At 42.2% G+C, this 26,700-nt stretch overlaps 1 protein-coding gene across 4 annotated transcripts in view; it reads right to left on the bottom strand.

Moving 5' to 3' along the window:
• The window catches only part of LOC126281428 (protein inscuteable homolog), a 206,539-nt gene that overhangs the window by 73,105 nt on the left and 106,734 nt on the right, over positions 1-26,700 (bottom strand). The window contains exon 1 of one of the 4 annotated variants that reach the window (XM_049980377.1): positions 16,075-16,153. The exons of 2 other annotated variants lie outside the window; for them this stretch is intronic. In XM_049980377.1, the coding sequence (XP_049836334.1) occupies positions 16,075-16,142 (68 nt within the window). In that variant the 5' untranslated portion in view covers positions 16,143-16,153. Of the gene's footprint in view, positions 1-2,815; positions 2,848-16,074; positions 16,154-26,700 lie in introns of those variants that run through there. One more of the 4 variants, XM_049980381.1, reaches the window with a different exon arrangement.

The raw sequence follows: 26,700 nt of genomic DNA, 5'->3' as shown, positions 1-26,700 counted from the left end.
TATAGCCCGAGACTTATTGGGGCCGCTCTATCGAATAGGCAAGTAAAATTCTGCTTTAAAAATAATTTTATTGGTACCAGGAAACAAACCCACACCTTCCGTTGATACTGGACGTGATGAACAGTATTTGCTGGGGTTAACTACAGCTCCACACTGCAAAAACGAAATTGCGAGTATCTGCCGACACACTAGAGAAAAAGTGCCTGACGACTGAGAGGATACTGCGTATAACACACTCGAGTTGACTTGTTTACTTCATTCCTTCCTTCCATCGCCCCCCCCCCCCCCTTGTAACTGATTCTCGGATAATCTTATTGATAATTATATGTTTACGAAAGGGGCAAATGCTTTGTATTTTATTACAAGTAAACCTAGACAACATTCTTCTTTATCTTAAAGTAATAAGCTCCCGATTTAATGCTGTAGAAACATGGCTACCTTTCGTACAGGCAAATAAGCTACTGATTTTCTTCATTCCGATCGACTAAGATCGCTACGAAGACTGCTTCAACTGACGTTTGACACTACGAGCCTGCACATTGTCGGTACACGGACCCATAATCAACCATTGAGACTAAACTCCGGCAGCGTACCTGACAAAACCGGAATCAATCTTTCTTGTCATTACCACCAATAAAACAGGGGTAATGCAATGTAGTCGAAGTAAATCAGGCTATACAGAGGGAATCAGATTAAGAAATGAGCAACTAAAAGTGGTAGATGAGTTTTAAAATTTATGCAGCAAAATAGCTGATTATGGCGAAAGCAGGGAAGATATAAAACACAAACTGGCAACAACAAGAAGAGCATTACTGAAAAAGTGATATTTGTTAATATCTAATATACATTTAAGTGCCAGGAAGTTTGTGGAGGTATTTGTCTGGAGTGCAGCCTTGTATGTAACTGACATGTGGACTATGTAAAAGTACGTGCAATAAGAGAATACAAGCTTTTGAAATGTGTTGCCGCAGAAGAATGCTGAGGATTAGATAGATAGTTCGAATAAGTAATGAGGAGATAATGGATCGAATTGGAGAAAACAAAAATTTACGGCACAACTTGAATAAAAGGGATCGGTTAACAGGACACATTCTGAGCATCAAGGATTCTTCAGTTTAGTATTTGGAGGGAAATGAGGGGGGGAGGGGGTAAAAACAGTAGAGGGAGACCAAGACTTGAATACAGTAGGCAGATTTAAATGGATGTAAGCTGTGACAGTTAGGGAGAGATGAAAAGACTTGCAAACGACAGACTAGCATGGTGAGGTGCATGAAACCAGCCTTTGGTATGAAGACAACAACTTCTGTTTTCCAGATTGTAACTGATACTTCTCTTTCAAGCAACTTCTTTGTTCATCACGTTGAGCAAGCTGGCGCAGTGGTTAAAATTCTGGACGCGACTTTAGGGATGTCTGCGACTCGAGACTCCGTCCGATCATCCAGATTTATAGTAGTCCGTGGTTTCACTAAATGTTAGACGGGGACTTACTCTTCTGAGCCACATTTTTCTAGTATTAGATCGCGGATTTAATTTCTACACTGCATCTAACAGAGAATGTATAGAACATCAATTTCAAAATCAATTATCAGGCCGTGGATGATTGAGTGATGCAGAACAATCGTTTATTCATTTTCTAAGGCCTAAGAGACCTTGAATGCTAGAAGGAAAGAAAGGAGGAATAGGTTTAATTTGCTGACGACAACGACGACGTCATTAATGACACGTGCTAGGTTTTTTAAAGCATAGCTATAGGAATTGGCCGTGGTATTTTCAAAGTAAAGGTCCTGACATTCGAGAAATCTATATACAGGAACCAGAGAGCATCTAAATGTCGATGCTCAGGTGGGAATACAAAGTTCGTTCATCATAACTTTTGCGCACCACAGATTTAAGAGATGCGCCAGCCACACTGGCACGAGGTTTTCCAGTCCTTACAGCCGGCTTTCGAAAATTCGCTACTTGGACTTAAAGTAGCTAGTTTGTAATCCTCACGCCGAGCAAGACATAAAACTGGCCTTCGTATAGATCATGCTTCGCGACCTCGCACTGTCATTCCAATGTTTGGGGTGTCATTAGCGCCGTCATAAGCGCCCAAATAACGATTTAAAATGGACCATGTTCTAAGTACCGCACTCCGTGGTTCTTCAAGTTAAGTTGACACAAAGGTGCCTAAACAGCATCAGTAAGTGGATAACACTATGATGAATAATGAAAGTTAACCTGGGACGCTGGTTAATATGCAGCTACCATAGCTAAAATGTAAAATGAACAATTCGAACGGCCTACACTTCTTTTAGGAGGCCGTTTGATAATAGTTTATAGAACAAACAGTGTGCGCAGTCGAAAATGACATCCCCTTCGATACGTTGCTCAGGTGAGCAGGGAGTAGGGAGTAGAATGCATTCCACAAACTGCGCTCTTTCCGCTAAAACCTCAGATCGGTCGCGTTTTAAGGTGCGTTTGTTAGCTCGTCTGACACTGGGAGTGACGCACCGTCAGTGATTCGTTACAGTGAGCGCGAAATGATTACTGTAGCTTCCTTAATTCGGTTAAGACAAATAGCTGGATGGATAATTCGGATGGGACGGTGTTACCTATCGCATACGTAACTATCACTTGTCGCCAGGGTGTTGAACCGTACTGTTCTTGATCATTCACCCCCACCCCCCCTTCACCATCATCCTAACCCATTTGTCCGCACAAGGCATGCTAGCACCTATACATATTCTCCAACAAAGAGAAAATTCTTGGCAGAAGTTGATACATTGTAAAGAAATGTTGCATTTAAATTATAGAGAAAATAGTGAAGTATTACCTGTGGCTGGTCGTACAACTACCACGATGAAGTAAACGCTCTGCAACACACGTAAATCCCCGTCGTCCTTAGCCCCCCCCCCCTCCCCACCCACCCCCCTCCAAGGATCTTAATGAAGGAAGGCGCAGAGAAATTACGAGATTTCATCACATCGTTGCACATTAGTCCATTAACTAGTTCAGGAGACGCCTCTAACTGTTGATATGAGCGATGTATTCTGCACCGAATTTAATAAATATTAAGGATACATCAAAACAGCAAACAAAAAATGGCACGCTCCAGTTGAGTGTAGCGAGTCGACTGGTCTCTGCGCATGAGAAATTCGCGTTTGAAGGCAAGGATGGCGTGTTGGGGGGAAGGGGGGACGAAGACGAGCAAGTAGCGCTCCATCGTGTCTACTGTATACTCGGTGGTCGCACACGTGAGGGGCAAGACGACTTCCCCACGCCAGTATGGCACTCTGGGCGTGGGGAATGACCCCACCCCCCTGGCGCCGGCGCTGCAACATTCCCGTGAGAGCCCAGCGCGTGGCTGCGTCACCGGAGACCGTTGGAACGCCCAATGGCGCAGCTGCCCTAACGGTCGCACACCCTGCTACTGCGGGATGCGGGCCAGCGCAGCAGGCGGGGCTCCTCTCCAGCTGGAGAGGCGGTCAAACGTTTTTGCTGCAACGTAATGATATGTTAGTGGTGGTGGTGGTGGTGGTGGTGTAGCATAAGGTGTTCCACCAATATTTCCCTGTCAATCCTTTCAACGGGCCAATCTGTTCTAGCTACACGAAGTAATAAAAAGACTGTTGTTTTTATTGTTCGTCGTTGCTGCGCTGCTCAGTCGGAAGACTGGTTCGATGCACCACTCCACGCTGGACTGTCCTGTTTAAGGTTGCCAGGTCCAAAAATAGAAAAGCCAAATTAAGGTCATATTTAGGAGGGCATCTTGCCCTGAAAGACAAGCCTATCTATCTTTAGGGTTCCGTATGTCAACCGTTAGATACGGAACCCTTATAAGATCGCTTGTTGTCTGTCTTCCTGTCTGGTTAACATCCCTTTTTCTCAAGAACGGGCAGACATATCAAGCTGAAAATTATGTCTCATAAGGTCAATGGACCCTTGACGGTAGAATAACAGTTTGGTTCTAAGTCAATGCAATCCAAAGATACGGCCATTTGTCTCAATTTGACACTCGCAAACTCATTCATCAAAACCTATAGGGTACTTACCTTTGACCTAGAATCATGAAATTTGGGATGAAGTAAGATTTAACACTATAAATAAAGGAAAAAATCCGAATATTGTGAATTCGTAACCAAGTCACACGAAAAAAATATTTCTTTCCGACGTCTAACTTGAATTAAAAATAATCAGTAGTTCTGCATTCAGGCTGATTCTGTCGCAATGGTATAAGGCAAACATCAGATAAGGAATGACTTTGTTGCTCATATGACGTGTTTCGGAATACATCCATCTTCAGATATTCAGGAGCTCAAATGGCTCTAAGCACTATGGTACGTAACATCAGAGGCCATCAGTCCTCTAGACTTAGAACTTAAGCCTAAATAACCTAAGGACATCACACACCTCCATGCCCAAGGCAGGATTCGAACCTGCGACCTTAGCAGCAGCTCGGTTCTGGACTGAAGCGCCTAGAACCGCTCGGCCCCAGCGGCCGGCCTATTCAGGAGAGATTGTTGCACGTAGATAAGGCGTTTCAAGACTAGTCTGCAAATGATTGTTTCACATATAACTTAAAACACCGTATCTACGTGGAGCAACCGCTCCTGAATATCTGATGATGGACACATTCCGAAATACGTCACATGAGCAATAAAGTCATTCCTTGCATCATGTTTGACTTTCCCCATTGCGAACCTGTCAACCTGAATGCAGAACTACTGATTATTATAATAACGGCCTCCAGCATGAGTTTGTGTCGCAATTATATTATTGAAATTAAAACATTCTCGAAAATCTTTAAAGCCGGGGGGTTTCTATCTATGTCGACAACAGGCAAAAATGATCGAGATTCTCGATTTCCCAAATGGATGAACTGTCTATATACACAATTAAGTTAGTACGGAGCCCTCCGCGCGCGAGTCCTACTTGCACCTGGGCAATGTTTTAAATAGAAAAAAAGTCACAGTTGGGCATCTTCAATCATTTATCAACAATCAGTTTGTTTCAACCTTGAAATGAAATGATCATATGGTATTTATAGGTCGGGATATCCCCTTCGGGGTTCACCGCCGTATTGCAACTCTTCACCCTCAAACATGCTTAACCTAAAAAGTAAAAACTCTGTAAATTGCCTTATGAACTTGCATTTATGATAGAATTAAGTGCTCAGTCTTCTTTATAAAACAATTTTATGTCGAAAAACAACTTTCTGTTCAGGGCAACCCCAGCTATGAATGTATATCTTGTGGAATGAAAACCGTAGACAGCTGTACGTAAGATTCTTTACTGCGAACCATAACCGATTTCATGAGTTAAAGCCATATCTTCAGGAGGATGTATCAATCACGTCATACGAGTACTAACATGTTGTTGCTGGAGTTCGTTCCGTGCAATGAGATGATGTTATTGAGTTTTGGTTTCGGCTCTATTTTCGGAAGATGATGATGGCACAATTCGCCTATTTACTATTTAACAGTACGCGCTCAATTGACGCATTACTATTATTTAGACAGTGAATGTCTGCTCTTCTATCCATCCTCACATTGGGTCTCATACGACGTAATTTACAGTGTACGCCCACTAAACATGTGGCTTTAAGGTACGGTTGTGGTTCCAAATAAAGGAGGTTGCTTACAGCTGTTTGCGGTTTGTATCCCACGAGTAACTATCCTCTTTTTTTTATGGAACGGAAAACGAAAATATATTCATTTAAATTAGATTTATAAAGCAATAACAATCTGTAGCTAAGTATTAATATTTCTGATTTGAACCCTCTTTATCAAAAATGTTATTTTGGAAATCATTTCGTGAAACTCCCGACTCTGTCACATTGACGGCACAATTTTAAATTACATAATAACAACAAAAAGATATTTGTGACTGTGTCGGTTTGCAGTTTATTACATCCCTTTATAGACTCGGCTTTCATCAAACGGAAAACACTTTCGACGTTGGCATTAAGGCCGAAAATTGCAAAGTAATATTCTTCCAATTTCACTAATTCACCAATTTTATTATGACGTGTTTTGAAATAAGGTGTCCACTTTTTCATGAACAAAGAGCTTTTTAACCCTTTCAGTCACGAATGATTTCTTTCCTGAAGAAAAAAAAAACCATGGCTTTGCTATCTAGTTCTTCGACTTTAACTATGATTTTTAATATGTATAAAATATTCCGAGGTGGCCCCCAAGGGGGGGGATACAACGCGTTCCCAAATGAGGGCATTGTGTTCAAGTGGGTACAGTATTAAGTCCGACAGTAAAAGTATTTTATTTGATTTTACTTCACCAACATGCATAAATTACACAAAGCTTACTTAATCATAATATACATAAACTATGGTTTTACACTTGTGAAGAAATATAATCAAAGAAAAAAAAATTTATATACAGACATAAGTGAATGTTACGTTTTACACAATAAAATTTGGTTTTGCCTTTCCAACCCGGATTCTTGCGGCTGTCTTTTTTTTTTTTTTTTTTTTTTTTTTTTTTTTTTTTTTTTTTTTTTTTTTTTTGTCCCAGACCACTGGAAAATGCCTAACGTTGTCCAAACGAACTTCAGCTTCTGGGCGAACTTCGGCATTGGCTCGTTTTGAAGTACTTGGACTCTCAATAGTGGGACGCACCCTTATCCTGACAGCTGGCTTATCTAATTTTGTGAGTACTTTGGCCACACTTGCCCTAAGTGAAGCAAATCAATGGTCTTATTTTTTAGGAGCACTTGGGATAGCATAAGGGAACAATGGACAGGAATGGTGGGAAAAAAAAATACAGTAGAAGAAGAATGGGTAGCTTTGAGGGATGAAATAGTGAAGGCAGCAGAGAATCAAGTGCGTAAAAAACAGAAGAAATATTGAATTTAATTGATGAGAGAAGAAAATATAAAATGCAGTAAATGAAGCAGGCAAAAACGAATACAAACGTCTCAAAAATGAGATCGACAGGAAGTGCAAAATGGCTAAGCAGGGATGGCTGGAGGACAGATGTAAGGATGTAGAGGCTTATCTCACTAAGGATAAAATAGATACTGCCTACAGGAAAAGTAAAGAGGCCTTTGGAGAAAAGAGAACCACTTGTATGATTATCAAGAGCTCCGATGGAAACCAAGTTCTAAGCAAAGAAGGGAAAGCAGAAAGGTGGAAGGAGTATATAGAGGGTATATACAAGGGTGATGTACTTGAAGACAATATTATGGAAATGGAAGAGGATGTAGATAAAGATGAAATGTGAGATCGATACTGCGTGAAGAGTTTGACAAAGCACTGAAAGACCTGAGTCGAAACAAGGTCCCGGGAGTAGGCAACATTCCATTAGAACTACTGACGGTCTTGGGAGAGCCAGTCCTAACAAAACTCTACTATCTGGTGAGCAAGGTTGTCGAGACAGGCAAAACACTCTCAGACTTCAAGAAGAATATAATAACTCCAATCCCAAAGAAAGCAGGTGTTGACAGATGTGGAAATTACCGAACTATTAGTTTAATACGTCACAGCTGCAAAATACTAACTCGAATTCTTTACAGGCGAATGGAGCAAGTGGTAGAAGCCGACCTCGGGGAAGATCAGTTTGGATTCCGTAGAAATATTGGAACACACGAGGCAATACTGACCTTACGACTTATGTTAGAAGAAAGATTAAGGAAAGGCAAACCTACGTTTCTAGCATGTGTAGACTTAGAGAAAGCTTTCGACAATGTTGACTGGAATACTCTCTTTCAAATTGTGAAGGTGGCAGGGGTAAAATACAGGCGAGCAGACATCACGAGGCAGAGAAAATCCCTGACCCCGCCGGGAATCGAACCCGGGCGCCGGAAGCGAGAACGCTACGGCACGACCACGAGCTGCGGACATCATACATGGGAATTTCTTTTGAAATATCTCCTTTCTAATTATCCAACGAAAAATTATTGTAGATGTTCTGCAGTGTACAGGAATAACAGCCGCGGTAAAGACCAGAGTAGACTCATTAGACAACAGTTTCCCAAACTGTGTTCCACGATACTCTTTAAGTAAGTGATCCGCGAGACACTACTAATAACATGACGATTCCCCCCCCCCCCCCCCCCAGAGTGTGACGATACTATGTTTTATATTTCATTATGATTTCAGATTCATTAGTTACAATTTCAAATTAAAGTAATCACTGAATAAAGGTATTTTTCTCATTTTTAAGACTTTTATTATCCTTCAAAGTGCCAGGTTCCTCAAAGTGTAGGTAGGCTTACCTTGTGCCTCGCTGGGTGCCAAGCGCTTGGATGGCTTGGTGGCCACAGCGGAGCATCGAAGTCACTCGCCATAGACGTGTTACTCACTCATACTGTTTAAATCTCTCTCCCAATGCTGAGTCATATTTGAAATATGAACTGTTACTAAAACTGCCATCACACTGGGTACATAATATTTATTTTTACATGTGACACATCTTTCGAGAGACGAAAACCGAATTTCGGAAACAGTTTTTCGCTGTTGTGTTTACATGTTAATGTCTGAAGTAGATTTGCTGTCACAGTTAAATATGGCGTCCGGAAAACAGCTGATCCAGTTTCTGGTTCTGCCAATACAGTTGTTATTTCTCTTCACTTGATTACTACAAGTAGACCCCTTCATGCTCCGTCTAATATTTTTGCTTCTCCTTCACTGCACAGTAAGTCCATTTTAAACGAGAGCGTAAAACCCAAGCACGTTTCAAAACCGGTTGCGTTTATATGGGAGCGCAAATCGATTGCGGAGTTGGAAAACTGGCAACTAGAAGTGGATTTGCAGAATCGATTTATAAGTATTTACATGACGTCCCAGAAGCGGTATTGAGAAATGGCTTTACAAAGTCCTGTTTTGGGAGCCCCACGTAAACCCAGTGTGTATGTTGTACAAACAACTTTGGGGACGTTCAATACAGTTTTTTCGGTTATTTGCGAATGACTTTAAAATCGTTCGACATCCTTCTCACGGCTGTTATAGAAAATCTACAAAAACAAAATACTAATTACAGAGCTAGTATATCTGCTGAGGAGCGTCTAGTGGTAACATTAAGATGATTAAACATAAATTGGTCTAATTTTTAAAAGGAGATCTACAGGACGAAAGCGTGCTACGAAATGAATAAATAAAAATAAACTTTCTAAAACTTAATTTAATTTCCAAGAAATTGAAGATTATCCCCTTCTGAAAACTGCCGATATTAGATGAGAAACGAACAAAATTACGTGATCAGCAGTGTTTATCAGGTAGTATAATCTTCGAAGCTACTAGGCGAACACGATCGTTCGTCTAGCGACACGCCAGATCGACTGGCTTGGTCACCTAGCGCCCAGCGCGGCCTTTCTCGAAAGTTCAACAGCCGTTTGCTTAACAAGGTGAGGCACCAGGTGAGTCGCTCAGTGCCAACGCGCCAAGCGTCTGGCGTGCCTGTAACCTAAAATGTAGATAAAATAACTGTAGATAAAAATCAACTGTAAAATACCAGTACAAATACACTGAAATGGCGCCAGATTACTGTGGCTGGAAGACTACTTAAAAATGATGGGTGTCCACGTCAATCTGCAACTCACCAAAATCTCACACCCTGTGCTTTGAATAGGAGCTCTGACAACATGTTCCGCTTATAATGAACGTGAACTGGGTTGTTTATTTCAACATTCTCGGAGACAAGACTTTCATCCATTCTAACATAATACACGATGACATCATTGTTTGCAGGGCTGCACTCATACGTTTCCCGTTTGAGGAACTCTCAAGCCTCCACCCCATCTTAATCCCGTAGAAATGTCTGGAACAATTTATGAAAGAGACAATTTATGAAAGAGACAATTTATGAAAGAGGTGACGTAGCAGTTACCATCCCCGTAATTTGTAGCTCTAATTGTTAGTCTGTAGCTTCAGCTGGAAACAGCATCCCTAAAGAATTTCGTGGACTCTATTCCTCGCCTAATTGAGGCAATAATCGAAGGTAGAGTGACTTTTTCTGTTTTTTGTACGCTGTGATAAAATCAGAGAGGCAAGTCTATACCATTGAGAGGTAAAGCAAAGCAAAGTTAAAATAATTGGGATGTATTTTTCGGCAATGCAACATTTGAGTTGTTTGGCGGAGGTCGCCTGCGTCCTCTTCGGTTCATCTGCCGGCCACAAGGTCGCTCGTCGTTTCACCGGCGGCTGGTCCTGCGAGACTGCACACAATCCTGCCGTGAATAGCCCAGCTGCGCTGCCCATTGTCCGCTGTCGGCGGCCATGTCGAGGAGTTCGTGCGTGCTTGCGTGCCATCTGCGGGAGCACGCATCCTACCTTCCTTGCCCCTTGGCGCGACTTGAAAGCTGGGCGCTCATTGCCTGGACTGTTGGACCTCCCAGGGTTGGCAATAGAGCGTCCTGTAGACGGGCAATATTGTGCAATAACATTAGACGTGTGTGGACTGCAGAAAAAGATCCCTGAGTAGGGCATATGACCAGAAATGCATTCCAGTGGAGGTACACCCACTTAAAGGTGGAAATAAAAGATCTTTGACAGAGACCCCAGGCAGGTGGCTCGCCAACATGTGGATCATTCTCCACAACAACTGCCACTATCTGAATCACTTTTTGTCATCCATTCTACTCAGAGACGAGGTTACTTTTAAGAGGGGTGGTATTATCAACCTTCACAACGCCCACTCACCTGTGGGCTGTGGAGAATCCCCATGGTATGGTGGCAGCAAACCATCAACTAAACGTGTGGGATGGTATCACCGCTGAGCGCCTCGTGGGATCACTCATTCTCCTGTGGGGTGACCCTACCTCCCTTGGAAGACGTGCCTTTGGTAGGCTTGCCATATGTTCGGTATTAGTCCGGACAGTCTTGGTTTTTCTTAATGCTCCCCGGGGTTGCAAAAATATCAGAGTTTTGAGATTATTACAATTGCAGAGGACTTCCTTAAATTTCAAGCCTGTACGTTCGACATGGCGTTTATACACGTTCTCACTGTCGACCTTAAAGAGAGCACTAATGTTGATGTGGAGGCGTGGGTGGCAATCGGTTCCGCCACAAATTTTCTTTGCTTCACACGAACTTACTTTTAAAACATCAGATTGCACATCTGTACTTGTTAAAATGTTATATGACACAAAAGTTTCATCTGATATAAACAAAATCGAGGCAATTATTGTTAACGTTATATCGCCATTTATTTTTGATAGTGTGTTACTGTCTTTGCAAAACGTTGATTACATAACAGTATCGATGGGTAGCTCAATCAGAAGTGAGGTTAACTTGTTCAAGCGAAACTTTTTAAATTTCGATGAAATGAGAGTTGTAGCAGCTAAAGTTTTGACTATGTATCTTCCGCATTGTCTGAAAAAGTACAAAGTTGATGAAAGGTTGGTTTGATGTACTGCTGATAACACCAAAAGTAATTTTTGTGATGTGAAGAGAAAGGGTGATGAAAATGTGTTCAGAAATACCTATTTTAGGAATTGGTTGTTCAGCCCACTTTGTATACAAACCATTTCTGTAAAAAGGTCATGACCAGTGAAAAATACAACTGAAAAATAAAATGTAATATTTTGGTTAACTGTTAAGGTTTCTAAATAATTTCAAAAATATTCCCTGGACAGGATCCACAAAAATATGGCAAGCCGACCTCTGGTGAAACTAAGGGTAACTACTAACTGATGGTGCTCTAGCTCACTATTGTCTACAGTGTGGAGTTAAAAACTGATACAGACAGAACATTCACATTAGCCTGATGTGTTCTCATACGGTCTTTCAATAATTAAAACATGTGAGCTCCGTACTACCTGGATGTATATCCCTGATCTCAGAGCATGAAACTTTTTGACGTGCCGCAGCATATTCTTGCCATCTGCATAGGCCGCCATAGGAAAAAATCCATCGGTCTGTACGTTATAGAGAATTCTTTACTTATTTCTGTCTTTGATCTTATATCAATGTGCGACGTAATAGGTTTACGTAAGTGCGGAATCTAAAGTATTTTCATAATGTGTTCTCGTGAAATTTCGTGCCAGCTACGTCGTAATCTGGCAAGAAACAAAATGCGATTATCTTTGGCCGATACGTTTAGACAGGTGGAGTTCGACATCGAGAAAATAGAGATCATTTATTGAATTTTTATTTATTTATTTATTACATTGCGCTACTCTACTAATATAAGCTCAAAACAAGATCAATCGAAATGTACAAATCAATGCAGTCTTATGGGATTTTAAAGCAGATGAATACAGAAACCTGAGATTTCATAATAATTTTTTGTGAATTGTTACTAACTAAATAAAGAACTTTACAACAGCGAGAAAAGATTTTTTAAAATAATTATTTAAGGGAGATAGACTAGAGAGAATTTTTTTGCCTCTTTTTTATTGGCTTAAAATGTTCCTTAGGGTGTCTATTTTTAAGATTCATTCATATAAAGTGTGCCATAAAGGCTACAATATGTTAAAACCGAAATTTACTGCATGGAGGTCTGTCGCACGGAAGCGCTCAAATGCAAACGATTTAATATTACAGTAGTTACCGACGGAACAGGGATCAAGTTTCGGTTATTATGGCAGAGAGCATTAGTATCAACTAACGTACTAGTCTCAAGTTCTCTCTTCGTAACACGATTCGTTTATGGTCAATAGTCTGAGAGAACGTGCTTGTCTTGCGTCTGCATATCGTTTCGCTTCCTTTTTATACGAAGTAAAACGTGAGTGCTTGAAAATGACAAACCTATTTGTAAGAATAGAAAAGGTTAGAAAACTAATCCCAATCGTGCAAAAATGAAGGAAAATTGTACGATGTTGACACCGCTGATCAAAGGTTTATTTAATTACAATATTAAAAAAGGCATGTTGAAACTTTACACGCTTGTTTTGAATAAACAACATTTTTCAAGTTGGCGGAAGCTATAGTTCATGTAATATACTTGCCATTACATTATACTTTTTTGTAACTTGTGAGTTTTTTCTACTATAGTACCTAGGATTTTGGAGATACACTTTAATTTCGATTTTTGGTGCACGTTTTTATAACGAGTTTCCTTTTCACAGTACCGCCATTGTGTTAAAAACCATTTGCTCTTTTTTAATATCCCTACGTACAGCGTTAGACAATATCATCAGTTTCAATGCAGTTTTTGAAATTTTGTTCTACTTTCAAAATTGTAGCCTTAAGAATTAGCACCAACCGCCCCCGCACTCCGCGAAGGTCTTTCGTCGATGTTGTGAAGAGTCCATTTCTTATTTTAAAAAAGATATCTTAACGGTATCTGAAAGTATTTGTTTGGAGTGTAGCCATGTATGGAAGTGAAACATGGACGATAACGGTTTCTGAAAGTATTTGTTTGGAGTGTAGCCATGTATGGAAGTGAAACATGGACGATAACTAGTTTGGACAAGAAGAGAATAGAAGCTTTCGAAATGTGGTGCTACAGAAGAATACTGAAGATAAGGTGGATAGATCACGTAACTAATGAGGAGGTATTGAATAGGATTGGGGAGAAGAGAAGTTTGTGGCACAACTTGACTAGAAGAAGGGATCGGTTGGTAGGACATGTTTTGAGGCATCAAGGGATCACAAATTTAGCGTTGGAGGGCAGCGTGGAGGGTAAAAATCGTAGAGGGAAACCGAGAGATGAGTACACTAAGCAGATTCAGAAGGATGTAGGTTGCAGTAGGTACTGGGAGATGAAGCAGCTTGCACAGGATAGAGTAGCATGGAGAGCTGCATCAAACCAGTCTCAGGACTGAAGACAACAACAACAACACCATCTTAACGGTGTGCAATAAAAGGCAGTTTTGTACTTTGTTGTTTTATTGAAAAAATTATGAATATCGGTACCAAAAATCGAGCGTCACCCTGGTCTAATGATAAAAGAAAAAGAAAAAAACATTTTCCGTGTTGTGACTGTTTCACTGCCACTGTGATTTGAACCCAAAAGAACGGTTTTGGAACGTAATTAAATCATCAGAGTGTAAACGATAATTGTTTGCAGCGTGCCACAGTGGTGCTGGCGAATTCGAAACGAATAAACTGATATAAGACGCTTGGGGTCCATAAAACCAGGAAACATTCTGGCCTGCAGAAGCCACCCAAGCTACAACGAACGCGTGTCTCGCAATATTTTGGCTAAAATCGTCCTTGAGTATTAAATACTCACGTTCTTGCACTTACAAAATATAAAATCACGTTATGGTAAATCTTACCTCAAAATATTGTGATTTTTTACAGCATAAAATTAACAATTAAATCGTTTTGTTTGATCTAACACTGAAACCACTGTGCTTGTAAGAGTTAAGGTTACATCGAATTGTAACCGTAATTATAGTTTTCCCATAACGTTTACAGAAGTCTTTTCTTTTAATACCCTCGCGATAAAGTCAATTCTAAATTTTATTAGTACAAGAACAAGGGAGCTCGACTTCACTTACACCACTGAGGTACCTTGTAAACAATTATCGTTTGCGCCCAGTACTCGTTATCTATAGATTTTGTTGAAAATTTTGACAGGACAGAAAACTACGTGAGAGCATTAACAGTAGATAACTGTCCGAAAGCACGTGAACACCTTCAAATATTTCAAAGGGAACGGCGTTCCAGTGCAGGAGGAACTTGTAAGTTTTAGTACAGATTACACTTTAAAGTAGTAGCGTGTGATCAGGACACTGACGCTGTCGCATCCAGCTGATAGGAAGGAAGCAACAAAATCTACTGATAGCAGTTCGTGATACAGCAATTTAAAAAGACTAAATTACTATAGAGATTAACACAGTGCGTAGGATTCAAAAGATGCATTTTTGTAAATAACGTTTGTTCCAGCGTCTTACAAGCTTGCCAGACTTTAACATATCACGCGTCTCACTATTGTTTTAAAAAGGAGTATCTTTGCTTTCCTATACTCCCCCTCCCTTCCTCCGCGGTGTTGCAACCTTAATGTCAACAAACACTATCGCCGTGCGGTAAAATAGCGTTTACGAGTGTTCTTTGCCAAGTGCTGAGAACTGCCAATGGAAAGTATTCCTTATAACCAAGGATGTATGAAATGTAGAACGAAATATGCCTAATGTGACTGATGACGACCTCACATTCTGAACAGCCACAATCCACAGGACAACACAATCTCGGCTCAGTGATCCCTGTGTCGTCGAGTCCACATCGACCACAACTTCCGTCACCAATGGGTCGAGGTGGAAGCAATGAAACCATATGATATAAACAGGTGATCCTTCATCCGAGACATTTTCCCAACTAATAAGCTGTAGTCAGTGCGGATGCACGAGTTAACAGTAGTCTGAGGCAGTTGTGCCCGTAACTACCACGGTCATAACAAACTGTTATTAAGGACGTCATCATCAGATACTCCCTCCATACAGACGATTGGAATCTACGCTGCTATATGATTACAATTTTTTACTGTGTTGCAAGTAAAAAACGTCCAAGGGGTTGAAATTGGTTAACAGCCAACTCATAAAATAAAGTTACTATTTACAAAACAAAAAAATATTCCTCAACGGATGAATGTAGGATTGTGATGGATTCATCATTTCTGTAGTCCGTCTGATGACCTGTAGATGACGCTCGAGGCTGCCGTGTGATGTGTGGACGGACATGGCGACAAAACCTTAGAAAAGTTTAATGAAACCTACCGGCCACATTTGAAACTTTCCAGTACAACTATTTTTTTCGTCTAAGGCCATGCGTAGCGTTTAGATTCGTTCATCTCTTATGAGCAGACTTGTTGGAAACTTACGTGACTTCGAAGCACAAACAGCAAAACCCAATATTAGTTGTTTAAGAGATGTCACTTTTTAAAATGTTCGAATATCGTTCCCTGCTTCCGCGAGGTTGGAGTTGTTCACTGCGCTTGTTTCTGAAAGAACGCGCGATAAGAAAGAGCGCTTTGTTCATTTAAGTATTTCTCCTTCCGAGCCTTGCTACCGTGGGAAAAGAACGCAGGAAACAATGGTGAACGCAGTAGCGTAGAGTAATGGATGAGGGTGGAACTGTTGAAAGAGGGGATGGGGTAGGAGGAGGGGAGGCGAGAGTGGGGTTTTACTCACACACACACACACACACCACACACACACACACACACACACACACACACACCAGTGGTTTACCTTTCGACATAAGTCAAAATCGGCAGCACTCTGCAGCAAGGGCAACACATCAAGCGGCTACGCACCATCTCCGAAGAGTTGTCCCCACGTCTTCAAGCCTTCCGCCGATACTGCCGGACTCGGTACACAGTCAAGTCAGTCGTAATCTCCTGCTCGCTATCTGTATACAAACAGTCGCCGTGTCCCTCACATCTGGAACGGGCATGCACGTTAACTGTGCTATTATTACCAAGCGTTTAGTCGTTTCCCACTTCCTAAATCCTCCTTGCTGGCACGTAGCGTACATGAACGCTAGAAAAAATATTCCTCTGCTATTATCTTCATTTAAACTGTTGAATCCCAAACGAACTCACTAAACTGGTAAGAGCACTTCACTGTTGACGGAGACAAGTTGAAGTCTGTTGATCAGATGAAGTACCTGAAAAGTTGGTATGATTCTTACACTCAAATACATATAGATGTAAATGAAAGAATTTCTACTGGCTCCAGAGAAACGTTCAAGTCTAAAGCCATTCTATGCCTCATTCTCCTCTATGGCTTTGAAAGCTGGATACTAACTAAACGAGGGACACAAAAGCTTCTAACATTTGAAAGGAAGGCGACGCAGAATCTGGGGCCAGTGAAAGAGGTACTTTGAGAGCAAGGAAGAATAATTCAATTGGTGAGATCGTATTAAGGGAGCAGACGACTCCAGCGGGCAGGTCATGTAATCTGTATGCCAGAGACTCTACTTCCTCGGCAAGTTTTCATTGAACACGTAACAACAAAAGACCCCTGGGCAGGATAAAAAAAACGACGACGTAAAGAATATGCGGAAGCTATGAATGTAATCAACTGGGAGGAATCGGCATCAGACAGAACGGATGGAGATTGACTGTCTACAGCTGTTCTTTATAGGACCAGTACAGCGAATCAGCAACAGAGAGAATGCAGTGGAGGCTGATAGTTACTGCAACGCATTTACTACATCTACGTTCTACATGTGACCGTTGGATAAATAAATGAGCAAGCAGAATTTGACATCCGAGAAGTAATAACGGCACTAATCGACGACAACAATAACTGAATTCGGCCAACCGTCATACGCGTATCGATGTAGATGCGGGTCCACACTGAGTGAAATAGACGACAGAGGGATAGAGAAACAATTAAAATCGCTCAAAAGAGGAAAGGACGCTGGACCTGATGGGATACCAGTTCGATTTTACACAGAGTACGCCAAGGAACTTGCCCCCCTTATTGCAGCTGTGTACCGTAGGTCTCTAGAAGTGCGTAGCGTTCCAAAAGATTGGAAAAGGGCACAGGTCATCCCCGTTTTCAAGAAGGGACGTCGAACAGATGTGCAGAACTATAGACCTGTAACTCTAACGTCGATCAGTTGTAGAATTTTGGAACGCGTATTATGTTCGAGTATAATGTCTTTTCTGGAGACTAGAAATCTACTCTGTAGGAATCAGCATGGGTTTCGAAAAAGACGATCGTGTGAAACCCAGCTCGCGCTATTCGTCCACGAGACTCAGAGGGCCATAGACACGGGTTCACAGGTAGATGCCGTGTTTCTTGACTTCCGCAAGGCGTTCTATACAGTTCCCCATAGTCGTTTAATGAACAAAGTAAGAGCATATGGACTATCAGACCAATTGTGTGATTGGATTGATGGGTTCCTAGATAAAAGTACGCAGCATGTCATTCTCAATGGAGAGAAGTCTTCCGAAGTCAGAGTGACTTCAGGTGTTCCGCAGGGGAGTGTCGTAGGACCGTTGTTATTCACAATGTACATAAATGACCTTGTGGATGACAGAGGAAGTTCACTGAGGCTTTTTCGCGGATGATGCTGTGGTGTATCGAGAGGTTGTAACAATGGAAGATTGTACTGAAATGCAGGAGGATCTGCAGCGAATAGATGCATGGTGTAGGGAATGGCAATTGAATCTCAATGTAGACAAGTGTAACGTGCTGCGAATATATAGAAAGAAAGATCCCTTATCATTTGGCTAAAATATAGCAGGTCAGCAACTGGAACCAGTTAATTCCATAAATTAGCTTTCGAAATGTGGTGATACAGAAGAATGCTGAAGATTAAATGGGTAGATCACATAACTAATGAGGTATTGAATAGAATTGGGGAGAAGAGGAGTATGTGGTACAACTTGACAAAAAGAAGGGACCGGTTAGTATGACATGTTCAGAGGCATCAAAGGATCACAACTTTAGCGTTGGAGAGTAGCGTGGAGGGTAAAAATCGTAGAGAGAAACCAAGAGATGAATACACTAAGCAGATTCAGAAGGATGTAGGTTGCAGTAAGTACTGGGAGACGAAGAAGCTTGCACAGGATAGGGTAGCATGAAGAGCTGCATCAAACGAGTCTCAGGACTGAAGACGACAACAACAACAACAACAACAACAACAACAACGACGACGACGACGACGACGACAACAACATCTGGGAGTACGCATTGGGAGTGATTTAAAATGGAGTGATCATATAAAGTTGATTGTCGGTAAAACAGATGCCAGACTGAGATTCATTGGAAAAATCCTAAGGAAATGCAATCCGAAAAAAAGGAAGTAGGATACAGTACGCTTATTCGCCCATGCTTGAATACTACTCACCAGTGTGGGATCCGTACCAGATAGGGTTGATGGAAGAGATAGAGAAGGTCCAACGGAGGGCAGGGCGCTTCGTTACAGGATCATATAGTAATCGCGAAAGCGTTACGGAGGTGATAGATAAACTTCAGTGGAAGACTCTGCAGGAGAGACGCTCAGTAGCTCGGTACGGGCTTTTGTTGAAGTTTCGAGAACATACCTTCACCGAGGAGTCAAACAGTATATTGCTCCCTCCTACGTATATCTCGCGAAGAGCCCATAAGGATAAAATCAGAGAGATTAGAGCCCACACAGAGGCATACCGACAATCTTTCTTTCCACGAACAATACGAGATTGGAATAGAAGGGAGAACCGATAGAGGTACTCAAGGTACCCTCCGCCACACACCGTCAGGTGGCTTGTAGATGTAGATGTAGATGTAGCGCGCCGTGCCGCGCTGCGCAAAACGGCTGTGCGCGCTCAGTGTGGACGGCGAACCGCGCTGTGCCGCTCAGTTTTCCGGCTGTTGTCGGTACATCAAAGGAAGTGGCGAGTTTGCGCGCGCTCAGTTTAGACTGGGCTTCGGCTCGCTCCATCTTCAGACCACGAGCGCGCTCCAACTGGAACACAGTGCGCGCCTCGGAGCGGTGCGGCGGGGTGCAGCGGCGCGGCGCCCTCAGTGTGAATCCGCCTTAGGATGTAATTTAACAGCCGCGCGATCTAAGGCGCTGCAGTCATCGACTGTGCTGGTCCCGGCGGAGGTTAGAGCCCGTGTGTGTGTGTGTGTGTGTGTGTGTGTGTGTGTGTGTGTGTGTGTGTGTGTGTGTGTGTGTGTGTGTGTGTCCTTAGGATAATTCAGGTAAGCAGTGAGTAAAGGGACTGATGACCTTAGCAGGTAAGTCCCCATAAGATTTCACACACATTTGAACATTATTTTTTGTAATTTAACAGTATATCATTGTGTTTACAGCCTCTGCTTGTTGCGAGATATGTCAAAGAGAAAGAAGTTGGAAATGTCCAAAATAAAAAGTTGGATGTCCTATACAAAAAGGACAAATAACTGTTGAAAAATACGGCTGCTGAATTTGCTGTTGAAGCTTCAAAGGTGTCAAATTGGAACGATGTGGCGGCCTTTTGTAAGCGCCTTAACGCAGCTCAGACACTGAACACAGCAATTGATGACAATGTTGGTAAGTCAGAATTCGTTGAAGCATTTGCAAACATTCCAGGATGATCATACATCGGCGTTAAGACGTAAATATCTCACTGCCTGACAATGAAACTGGCTACGGTGTGATTTATGACGTAATCATCACTTTTTTTTCGTTTGCAAAGAATGACGATAGTGATGCACTAGCTGACGAATTTTGCGATCAATTTGAAGACACTGTGAAATTACACAGGTAACAAAGGCAGCTGGACAAAACGTCAGTCAGAAACAACTTCGGCCGAAGTAAAGCTGGTGAAAAGACTGAGTGATCGTGCTGCACATAAACGACGTACGAATTTATTGATTATTTCAGTGCGAAAAACTCACGGTTTTTTCTTCCATAATTTCTGTGAAAATAATTATAATTTGTGTGTTTACTCGAAAAGAACTAAGCTACCAGTCAAAAAAAAAGTGAAGCGCCCAGAAGAAATTGTCGAAAGTTAATGTAAATTCGTATATGTACACACCATAGGCGAATATGTAAATGGTTAAGAGTTCCGGTTTGCAGTAAACGTAAAACGGCTACCAGAGAGCATTAGTGCTGTTCGTGTTATCAGTACCTGTCAGAGTTTCAAAGGCATCTCATTTTGAGTCTCTATTTCGCCGGATGGCGAATCTTGCAATCTTCGAACGAGACAGTGACACGATGTTTAACTGTCTGGAAATGTGAGGGCAGGAATATGCGTCAAGACTCCCGCCGATCATTTCTGACGGCCCCAAGGGGGTATCGCCGTACTGTACAGAAAATACACCGATAACCCCTTCCCATCCGTGTTTGCCATCCAAAAACTATTCATAACGTTCTATGTCGTCCCCCAACATTCGTCGGAGAATAACAGCAGCCGAACTAGGGAATTAGTTTCCCATGTCATTAACACAACACAAACGGCTGAGTTTGTAGTGATGCCGTGAAAGGGTTGGACTGTTGAATGGCTCCCTACTGTGATAAGCGAGAATCGTGCTCTGCACTGCGTCAGCAGGTATGGTGGCCGGCGGCCACCTGGAGAGAGGTCCAACTCTTCCTAGTTTTGAATAGGCACAGGGTTGTTACTCCTTGCCCCATGATCTGGTATGGCTCTAGACCACGACTGATAGTGACTGATGGAACACTGACGGCACGTTCTGACTTCTTTTGCAACGTGCGTTGTCGTTCTGCAAAATCACTTTATCGTGCCTCTCGCTATATTGCGACCGTTTGTCTTTTACTGCTCTGCTCAGACGCATTAATTGCGTTCGACAACGAGCACATGTGATTGTTTCACTTGGTTTTAACACATCATTGTATACGATACCAAGTTGGTCCCACCAAATGCTGAGGATGATCTTGGAGCCGTGACTATTCGGTTTGGCCGTCGACGTGGAAGCATAACCGGGATACCCCCATGATTTTTTTCGTTTAGGGTTATCGTAATGTACCCAGTTTTCGTCCCCGGTCACAATGCGCTGCAGAAATCCCTTCCGTTTTTGCCTCTGAAGCAACTGTTCACAACACACAAACGCCGTTCACCGTCTCTTGGTTTCAGCTGTCACGAGACCCAAGTTCCTTCTTTCTGAAGCATGCCCATAGCCTTGAGACGTTTTGAAATGGCTTTCTGTGTCACTCCCACTAATCGTGCCAATTCTTCTTGAGTTTGACGCGAGTCTTCACTCAGCAATGTCTCTAACTCAGCATCTTCGAAAACATTCTCTCTTCCACCACTATGCCGGTCTACGACGTTAAAATCACCCTTCTTGAAACGCTGAAACCACTCACGACACGTTCTTTCACTAATAGCGTCCTTACCATACGTACTTGAGAGCATTCGATGAGACTCAGCCGCTGTTTTCTTCATTTTGAAACAAAACAGTAATACCTCCCGCAAATGTCGAGAATTAGGCTCGTAAAGTGACATTTTCAATTAAGAACAACTTTATGATGCAGACCCAAATCGACTAATGTTTGAATGAGATTATGTTGACCGACGTCCAAGCTAACTGCCTGACGTCTGCGATCTGTTTCTTTTGACCGCTACTTATTGTTGTCGCCACCTATCGGCAAACGGCGGTAGCAAATTTGTACACCTTGTACATTACAATGAGTACTAGAACTAAGTGAAAATTTCTGTGTTGACTGTGCAACTAGAGGTTTTAGAAAGGCTATACAATGGAGAAACATAAAAAATCAACTTGCTGCTGATTATGGAGTCGGTGTCGTGATAGTTGGAGACTGGCGTAGAAACATAGGCAAAATTGAAGTGTTATTCAAACAGGTGTTCTATTTCGTTATCTCAACTGGAAGTCAATGAACAAATCTAAAAAACGACGAATGAAGCTTTGTGCGTTTGGTTTACTCAACAAAGACAACAAGGAAATATATTTTAGAGCCTATTCTGGAGGAAGAAGCTGAGTTTTTTTAGAAGTGAGTAAAAGAAAGGTAAGGATGATTTTACTGCAAGTTCGGGATGGTTGTATAGGTGGAAGAATCGACATGACGTAAGGCGGCTTTAAATTTCCAGTTAAAAGCTTTCTATGGACTCTTAAGCCGTTACACAGTTTTGTGAGAAATTAAGAAAAATTATAGTACAAGATGAAAATCTTACTCCTTATCAACTGTATAACTGTAGTGAGACAGGGCTAAATTATAAAGTGCTTACATCTAAAACTCTAGCTTTAAAAGAAGAAAAGGCAGCGCCGGCAACAATTAAAGGTAGAGTTCTTGCTGTACTGAATCCAAGTGGAGACCATAAACTGAAGCTGCTGGTAATAGTGAAGTCCGCTAAGCATAGAGCTTTAAAAAATATCACTGCTTCTGCACTTACTGTTACATACTGTATATCAAGCAAAAATCTGCTTGGATGAGCAAAAATATTTTTAAGATGTGGTTTTTCGAAGATTTTCTTTCATAGACCAAAAGATATCTAAAGAAAGGGTGCTTGCCTTCCAAAGCAATCTCAATGCTGGTTCACTCCCTGATGAGGAAGATTTACAATGTGATGGCATTTGCGCACTTGTTATCCCCAACTTTACGAGTTTAGTGCAGTCTATGGACCAAGGCGTTTAACAATGCTTAGTAAAAAAGTATCGTCGTCGTTTTTCAGACACTTCCACGAACAACAGATGGTGAATATAATTTTTAACAATAATTTCTAAAAAAACTACGACAAAAGACGTAGTTTACTGGACAGCCGATTCACTGTCTGAAATTAAGGCGGAGACACTAAAAAAGTTTGTACGAAATGAAAAGGATACCTACAGAACAGACGAAGATAACCTACCGTTGGCAGAACTGATGAAAACGCTTGCTGGCTGTGAAAATGTGAATGCGAGTCATATTTCAGAATGGATGAACAGTTTGAAATGACCGATCTTGTGATAGTTCCAATAGTTAGTGAACCCGCTGAAGACTGACGACGAGGAATTGCCTGAAGAAGTTGTACCAGTGATCACTCACACTGACGGTTTGCCAGCGTAAGATGTGGCAAGTAGTAAGAAGAAGCTACTCCAACTGACACCATGCGTCTTAGAAGATGGACCGACACTGCTGCTGAAAAACGAGGTTCTAATTAAAAAAAAACTATGGACTATTTCTTTAAAATGTAACTTATAGTTTTGCAACTTAGAAATTGTGCCCATATACATACATGTAACACAGGTATGTACTATATTGGTTTTTATTTATTTTTTATCACTATTGTGCTCATTAAACATTTATTCACGATTTACTCATTGATATATTGATATTTGAGTATTATCCGACTTTTTGTAATTCGAGGTAGCTTCAGTCCCAATTAGGTCGAGTTACCGGGGCTCTACCGTACTTCTGTCAACTCTGTAACGTATTTTTAAACACCGACTGTCGTGTTCCCTGTGCTATATGCGGTTTCCACGTGTGACTCATCGTTGTCTGCAGTCCCCATACGCCCCCAACAACTTCCGCTTGAAGCCCTCTTTCCCCCTCTAATCCGACTGCAGACGGAACGACACTGCAAGGTTTCCCTATATGCGAAGCATAATCGATATTCTAGTCTGCTCTGCAAGTGCTTCATGTATCCAGGACTTACAAAACAGACGTGCATATTTATCCACTTACTAAAATCAGAGTTGACATAATTTTAGTTGCTTATTTCTAACTCGCCCAATGCCCAAAAAGTTCTTGCTTTTGTAATATCGCAGCATTAAAATAAGACTAAACCGCACCCTCTAGGCGTTCAATTATGTATGAAAGCCTATGGGACTTAACTGCTAAGGTCATCAGTCCCTAAGCTTACACACTACTTAACCTAAATTATCCGAAGGACACACACACACACACACACACACACACACACACACACACACACAAACACACACAAACACACACAAACGCGCGCGCGCGCCCTCTCCCCCCCCCCCCCCCCCCCCAGCGAGGAATTTCGCTAAAGGCGATTAATTTTTTGTCGAATGAGCTTATAATATGCCTGTATATATTTTTATATAGGTCGAATACTCAAGAGTTCAATGGCGGCAGGAAATACTTGGAGCGTTTAAAGATTGTCAGACTTACGACCCAACTCCAAAATTGGCATTTTCCGCAGTGGACTGAAACGGATTATCGAACAGCGTCCTTCTTTCGCATATGTATCTCGGAAATCTGTGTTGTGACCATATCATACTCCAACGTTTTAACGTCCAATGACTTATAAACGAAACGATGAAGCAGCAGTAAATCGCCGTGGTACTGCTTTGGTGGTAGCGCCAAGCAGTATATTCCTTAATATTGCGGTGGGTAGGGGAGATGGGGCGGAGGGAGAGAGACAGTAATAAAATGTAAACCGTCATCCTAAAACTGAGAACAGGATCCGTCCCCTGCAGTAAGACGACACGTGTACACTGTAAGGTGACTGCCATCGCTGGTGAAACAGCTCAGCGTAGGGATATTGTAGTAACGTTTATTCTTTTTTTTCCATTGCATTATGTACGAGGTGCACTTCGGACAACTCTTCGTTTGTAAATGGTTCAAATGGCTCTGAGCAGTATGGGACTTAAAAACATTTGAGGTCATCAGTCCCATAGAACTTACAACTACTTAAACCTAACTAACCTAATGACATCACACACATCCATGCCCGAGGCTGGATTCGGTCCTGCGACCGTAGCAGTAGCGCGGTTCCGGAATGAAGCGCCTAGAACCGCTCTGCCACATCGGCCGGCCTTCCTTTGTAAGGAAGCCTACCATTCTGCTGAGTATCACGTTAACAAACAACTAACACTGCCGTAACAAAAGAGAGGCAGAACGAATCATTACTGAATGTAAGTTTGAGGGTTAAGAACAAAGCGGGCACAACTATTTTCAATTTTTTTTTTTTTTTTTTTTTTTTTTAATTTCAACTTCTTGACATTCGCGTCGTGCCCGCTGAGTCATGTCAGTACTGGAAAGCCGATACGATAGCGTACTGGAGACAATTTTCTTGTCAGTTACGTTAGTACGATAATATAACATCCTGTCCCCGAGCGGAGAAAATCTCCGACCAGGCCGGGAATAGAACGCGGGCCCGTACGGTTGGCAATCTGCCGTGTGGCCGCACTGACAGTGCAGTTACCGTGACGGGGACGCATAAAAACTAGCACCGGCAGTAAAAGGAGCAAATTGTGACGGTGCAATTTGGGTTCACCCTGCAGTAAAAAAAATGTAGCACCATACTAATAGCAGTAATGATACTGTCGAGTTTTATGTCGCCAATACGGATGCCACAGTCCATCGCAGGAATGAAGGCAGCTACGCAGACCACATCATGAAATTCGCGGCTTTGGCGGCCGCTGTGGGCCGTTACGTCACAACACGAGTTGCCGAATCACTGTGGCCGTACCTCAAGGACTTCCGGATAAGCACGGAGCCGCAGAAGTGATTGCACTCGGCGCACACTCAGCTGATGATTAATACCGTGACGTGTCGGCGGCAACCGGGACAGACGCGTCCCCTCGATGGAACGCGAGACCGCAACATGTGGCACATGACTCACGCCGTCTCGCAAGGACTGCGGAGTGCGGATGCGTCAGGTCTCATTGGGGTGAAGTCCCCAGGGTGGAGGTGGTTTATAGCAGGGAGGAGGAGATTTCGACGAGGGTTACAAGAGGGTGGGGTTGGGTTACAAATGAATGCAACAACACACTGGTCTACTTCTCTCTCCGAATGACATTTTAATGTTTTGAAACAACGTTACTTAGACTAATCTAAACTGCTTACAATACGACTTGTGTACACTGCTGTTTGTCAACATAGCTCAAAAGTCATTAAAAAAAGGAAAGAGGGAGGTTCAAATGGCTCTGAGCACTATGGCACTTAACATCTGAGGTCATCAGTCCCCTAGAACTTAGAACTACTTAAATCTAACTAATCTAAGGACATGACACATATCCATGCCCGAGACAGGATTCGAACCTGCGACCGTAGCAGGTCATTTCAGGCTGTGACCGTGGGCACATTTTCACTTTACGACGAAAGGGTTGTCAGCACAGGAAGTTTTCTGTCGAACTGGCGTACACTATAGCGACATCATTCGAACATTCAAATACTATAGTGAGTATGGTTGCCAGGTGCCCGTTTATCACTGTCGTGTCCGCTCAAATCTACTCACGTCCAGCTTGTGTTAGACTTTTAATAGATTACATAGAGAAAGCACAACTAAGGCCCGTTCGAAGCTAATGACGTAAACGCGAGGAATAAGGAAATATACGATAAGGATATAGTTATAGAAACTAATGCTGTTCTCATACCTGTGTCCCAAATTCTTATTCGTAGGTCGAAAGAGCCTAACACACAATGTCACAACTACCATAAGCGCAAGGCGAGTGAGGGAGGAAAAAGTA

The sequence above is a fragment of the Schistocerca gregaria genome, chromosome 7 (genome assembly GCF_023897955.1).
Source record: "Schistocerca gregaria isolate iqSchGreg1 chromosome 7, iqSchGreg1.2, whole genome shotgun sequence".
Lineage (NCBI taxonomy): Eukaryota > Metazoa > Arthropoda > Insecta > Orthoptera > Acrididae > Schistocerca > Schistocerca gregaria.
The sequence above is the reverse complement of the archived record's forward strand: the minus strand, read 5'-3'. Positions and strand labels throughout refer to the sequence as shown.